This window comes from Rattus norvegicus, chromosome X (genome assembly GCF_021556685.1).
Source record: "Rattus norvegicus strain SHRSP/BbbUtx chromosome X, alternate assembly SHRSP_T2T, whole genome shotgun sequence".
Classification (NCBI taxonomy): Eukaryota; Metazoa; Chordata; class Mammalia; order Rodentia; family Muridae; genus Rattus; species Rattus norvegicus.
The window spans coordinates 135,791,399-135,797,398 of NC_141554.1; the positions used below are offsets into that span (position 1 = coordinate 135,791,399).

A 6,000-nucleotide genomic window follows, 5' to 3' on the forward strand; every position below is an offset into this window, starting at 1 on the left:
AATGATACCTGACAGACGCTTCTGACCCACACACACACACACACACACACACACACACACACACACACACACATATGCACGCATGCACAAATATATACAGACACACACACACAGAGAGAAAATGGTTGTAACAATTTAATAATTAAATTACAGTTGTACTCTGAAATCAGATTATGCATCATAAACAGACAAGTCTCTTTCATCTTTGATGTTACCATAAAAATTAACTATAAATCATGTATGGTAGTATACACCAATAATCAAAGAAATCAGGACTATCTCACAAACAAACAAACAAACAAAGAGAAACATGCTGTTTACTACCTTACCAAGGGTATATTTACCATTTTCTCTTCATATTCTGGGTCCATTTCCTTTTCAGATTTGGAAGTTTTAGCAGCAAGTTTGAGTTGAAATGGAGAAGTGATTTTCTAGAATTTTAAAGGAAATGAATATCAGACGATTGCAAAGCAAGATCTTTAAGTTGGTAGGTGTTCTCCCTTGAAGGAAGACAAAAATAATTAAATAACTTAATAAATATGTCACTGAGGGACACACATTATAGCAACAATGAAAGATAGGAAGCAAACCTTATGACTAATACAGTTCTGTGTATCTGAGGTCCAATGGGGAAAAAAAACTAAAATATCAGAGAGATGGTATTAATTAGAATAAAAAACAAAAATAAAACACTGGGCCTTTTCATCTATTTCTAATTAAAGCAGAAGAAATGTATAACCATAAAATAAGAGACTTAGAAATCCTGAACAGGCTAATGTTCAACCACAAACCAAAGAATTCAAGAAATGTAAATAATAACTCTCTCAAACAGTTCTTTATGTACTGGAAACAACCCAGACTTTCAGAATAAAAGACTCTGGCTTCTGTTCCTGAAACGACACTTTTAAAATTTGTTTTCCTAGACTAATTAAGGCATGTATATTTTTATACAGTGTGACACGATCTCATACCCTTAAAATAACCCAATAGTACAGCTTCAAACTGGTCACTTTATTTCCTCTGTAAAGAAAAACATTCTGACGATGCATGTTACAAGAGTATTTTATAGGAGGGATTCATCAGAGATATTCTCTATCAGTGGTTGACACTTTTAAAGTTGGAATTTAGTGAACACTAGCATTGAGAAGTCGAAAACAACCCGGAAGTACAGGGTTAACATCTTATGTATCCCACATTTTATAAAAACAAGCCTATTGATTTGAATATCAGGACAGACATAGAGTAGATAGCCTTGTCTAGGAGAAATCAAGAGATAAAATAACAAAAGCAAGAACCTATCTGTCCAGATCAATACCATGACTGTTTGAGTTTAGACAGAGACTTTGCAAAAATTAAAGCAAAAAACAAAAGAAATAAGGTCACATCTGTCACAACTTTTGTCAACGTGTCGTTAAAATCTTCCAGAATAATTCAGCATCAGGATAGGACCTTAAGCTAGAAAAAGAATGCTTCCAATAATGAATTACTGTCTTCCAACATTTACTAAAAGTTTTATTTTGAGGAAATTCAAACAAAAACTCTGGAGGAACTGGTCAAATCCTACTTTGGAGCACTAATCATATAATAACTATGTCAATTGACAGCATCTCATGTGTCATGATCAACTCCATGAGATGGCTTGAATGTAATTCTGGGTGTATTGGAAGAGGAACTGAGAAAGACACTTTCAAGATCATACTTTCAACATTTCACATATGCTGTGAATCGTGGTGCATGCCTTTAATACTAGCACTTGAGAGGCAGAGGCAAGCGAATCTATGTGAATTTGAGGACAGCCTGGTCTACATAGAGATTTCCAGGGCAGCATAGCAACTGAATTTTAGATATTAAAATTTACACCTTTATCTTAAAAGAACAATGAGGTAGAGTTTTCTAGTTTTAAAACAGTAACCATTACTTCACCTTGTGTGTGTGTGTGTGTGTGTGTGTGTGTGTGTGTGTGTGTGTGTGTGTGTGAAGAAAAGTTCACTTTCAGAGAATTACGTCTCAGGAAAACATATATTCATTACTTCTGTACTTAAAAATCTAATCACACACTAATTGAATCCCTCATCTTGAGCAGTATTATTAAAAGCAGTGGGTAACCACTTCATTGGCACTACTTAATTTTTTAAAAAACCTACTTTTTCAACCTTCTCATTTCTATTTGAGTATGTGTCCCAAAATACATTTCTCATACAAGAAAGGATACAGGGTAAATAAGATTTGTCTAATGGAATAGTTCTGAGTTTTACCATCGTGCAGTCCTTAATATGTTTAGTTTTTTTGACCATTTCATAAATGCACATAGTATTTGGTCACTTTCACTCCTTTTATCCTCCTGCACCTCTGGTGAGCTCTTCCTTATCCCAGCTAATGCACCCCCACATTCCTGTCCTTTTCTATGTGCAGATCTTATAGCGTCGATGCCAGGAGAGTGTAGCCCAAGATCACAAAAAACTTCGGCCTTCCAGACCATGACTTTGGTGTTTTAACTCCTTCAAACTACTGTCTATTTCTGCATTCCTAAGTAATCCAATCTTTACTTAACCAAGCAAATTCAGAACTAGGCGGTAAGAAAAAATGCCCCTGTGTGAGCTAACCATCACAGTTGGCTCACTGATAATTCATCTACTTGATTCAGCTTTCAGATGCGTGTTTACCCTCATTTCTATCCAATTCTACCACATTTGATTTTGATAGTCTAGCTTTGCATACCCCAAGGAATGAAAGCAGAAGCAAATGCCATAGTAAAGACCACCAAAACAAGATTTATCATGAACATCAGGAATAGATGGCAGAACTCCAAAACTAAAATGCTTCTTCTTGTATAGTAGCATCCTTTATCCTTAGGGTTGGGCGTCACTGTTATTTTCATTATTTTATGGTAGATAAATGTCTTCTGATGAAAGTAGATGAGGTCTTTAAAAGTTGTAAGTGAATAGCTGGCTAGCGAGGAGACAGAAAGAATTATTAGAAACAAATAATTAGAAGTTATTATTACTAAAAAGAGTCTGAGAAATGATTATTTAGTTGAGGGAAAACAGCATGCTTAATGTCAACTGGTTTTGTAACACTGTCAAAATACACTAACTTATGACTATGAGGAAAGGATAAATGGGAACCCCTTACAGGTTCAAAGTAGTACAAAACATACTTAATATTTTAAAGGATTTATTTATGTACATCTCTATACATCTGTGTGGGTATATGCACAAGTGGGTGTGATGGTCCCATGCACCAAGTGTGGAGGGACAGAAGAGGGCATCAAGTGTCTTCTATCATTTCCACTTATTCCTGAAGGCAGAGTCTCTCCCTCAACCAAGAGCTGCCTTTTCTTCCCTAAGCTTTCAGCCACCAAGCCCCAGCAATTGTCCTTTCCTATCTCTGTCACCCTCAGGTGTGCGCTGCTGCATTCTGTGTTTGCTAGAACCCAAATTCTAGTTTTCATGATTATAAATCAAGGGCTCTTAACCCTTTCTCCCATCCCATCCCAAACCTTGCTTTTAAGGACAAAGGAAAATTAAATTAAAAAAAAAAGTTGGCCAAAAATGGGACTCTTTAGAGAATCAGGAAATGCAGCGTCTATCCTGAGTGGATAAATGAAATTCTTTCACAAAAGCATACAGAGTTCATGAATGTACAGCAATACACTTCATACTTATTGCATAGACTTTTATTGATCCCCAGTCTTTTCAAAATGGAAATCCAAAAACATATACGATTGCAAAATCCAACATTGACTAGCCTGCGAAGAAGAAGAAATAACTAACACATCTGTCTAGTCCAGAGAATAAAAGGCACTAGATGCATTTTTTAATTTCCTAACCAAATTCTTGGTATTTGGCCCAGCTTTAATGGTCAGTGGCATCTTAATGATCTCAGTACCACGCACATCTTACACCCAGGGTTTTCCATGGTTTTCACTTAGCACTTTCTGTTTAATCAACCTTGCAACAGTAAACTACATGACTTAACTAACTAATGGATTTAGCATCGTTCTTCTAATTCAAGACAAAGGGTGTTAATTTCCCCCAAAAGCTATTCATTTAGTCGTATATCATTGTATAATGATTTATACAAAGCCACTTGAGATTCCTAAAGCATAATTTCAATTACCCACCATTTTTTAAGTCATCGTGTATATTGTTAAATGGGGGAAAATCCACCTATAAACGATCTGTTCTGCAATTTTATTATACACCAAAACTTCTTATGTTCCACCCTATTTTTCAAAGCATTGTATAGTTTTACTTGTATATTCATGGGAGATGATACCTACTTCCTGGATTTGTCTTTAATAGGTGTGACACTGATCCTCTCTCATGTGTTCCTCCTACAGAGTAGGACTTTACAACGTTTAAAATAAAATGTGTCCAGGAGTGAATAGTGCCCCACTAGGCAAGGGAAGTGAAAGGCTGGAAGGCCAAAGGCCAGATAAGGGGATCATCAGGATGTCCTGGAGTGAAACACTATACCATCAGGGGCGGGGCAGGAGGGGGAGAGGGTGCAGAGGTTGGACATTTTCGTAAGACAGCATGGTTCCTCAGTGTGAGGGTTGTAAGATAAAGCTCAGAGAGGATGTTTTCTTGACATAACACCCCCCTCCTCACCATGAGGCAGGGATCAAAGGAACATGAGAGATTAATTTTTTTTATTTCTGTAATCCCAAAGACAGACACTGCCAATCACAGCAAGCAGTATCTTCCAACCATTCTCCCTTTTCCCCTCCTGCCCACCACCACCAGCAGCAGCACCTTGAAATTTAAATTACAAAAATAAGCCCCAGCCAAATCCCCTTCAATGCGATCGTGGGACTGAAGGGCCCTGATTTCCCTGGCAGAGGCCGACGGGAAGAGGGGGGTAGAAGAGCGAGCAAGGAGAGGGAGAGGCGGAGGCATTTTCCTGCACAGCCCCATCCCCCACAAGGTTCCCCCCAGTTCCGGGAAGGTAGAGGGGGCCCGAGGCTTGGAGAGACTCGGGGCTCAGTATTGGGACACCCCGCCACCCGGCCGCGCCCCCGCCCTGCCCCGCCCCCGCTCAGCAGGCGGCCAGCAGGAAAGGGGGAGGGGAGGGAATGCTGGAGGGTTCTGCCGCCCTGCTGCCCCCATCCCTGCGGTGATTTTGGTACCTGTCGGCGCCAAAAGGTCAGGGTTTGGGCCCCTACGAGGGGCCAGGCACAGGATGTGTCCAGCACACACAGAGCGCGCGCACACACCCCTTTCCTATTTACCTCCTTCTTCTCGCCCTTCTCAGTGGCCGTGGTGGCTTCGGTGGCGGCAGCAGCCGCTCCCTCCTCTTTAAAGGTGGACGGCCCGGGCTGCTCATCCTCTAGGACCACGATTGTGGCTCTGGCATCCGAGGCTGCCACGGTGGCTGCCTCTGTGGCCGTGTCCGGCTCCATGGCGTTGGGAGCGGGAAAGACGAGGTGGGACGAGGAAAGGGAGAAGGGAGGTTCCTGGGCGACAGCGGTGGCTGCGCTAGAAAGAGCTTGCTAGAGCAGGGGTAGGGAATACTAGCGTCCAACCCCTTCGCTCGTCCCCCACCTTCTTTAAATAACCCTCAACCCTGCCCCACTTCCGTCCACCCACCCTACGTCATGGCCTCCCCCCATCACCTTCCCCCCTCCGCCCCCCCTCACCAATCGCGAGACTCCCCCTCCCCATCCAGAGCCCAGGCTGGTCCCACACGACCAACTGTTGCCTGACTGTGGGGTGCACTCGGGGGTGGAGAACAAAACCCACAGCTCATGGACCCTTAAAAATTCTACTTCTCCATATGCCCCCAGCAGTGAGCCTGAGTTCCCCTGACAGATGTGTGCAGAAGAAATTCTCTTTCCCTTCAATCCGTTCTACCTATTCTGCACCTCTGTACCTTGGGGCGCTCTCCCCTTCTTGCACAAAGAACTCCTCTGCTTATGAGTGCACTATGGGTCTTTCTCAATATAGTGTTTCTTTGGAAAGCTCACAGTCCCTCCAAGGACTGCCCTTTCCCGGGTTT

General features: G+C 41.7%; 1 protein-coding gene across 6 annotated transcripts in view; it reads right to left on the minus strand.

Annotated features, from left to right (window-relative positions):
- The window catches only part of Smarca1 (SNF2 related chromatin remodeling ATPase 1), a 91,801-nt gene extending 86,231 nt beyond the window's left edge, over positions 1 to 5,570 (minus strand). For 3 of the 6 annotated variants that reach the window (XM_087600192.1, XM_087600190.1, XM_087600194.1), the window contains exons 1-2: positions 5,234 to 5,570; positions 345 to 431 (exon numbers count right to left, since the gene is read on the minus strand). In XM_087600192.1, coding sequence (XP_087456318.1) covers positions 345 to 431; positions 5,234 to 5,404 — 258 coding nt within the window. In that variant the 5' untranslated portion in view covers positions 5,405 to 5,570. 6 annotated transcript variants of the gene reach the window in all.
- Positions 5,571 to 6,000: the final 430 nt, after the last annotated feature.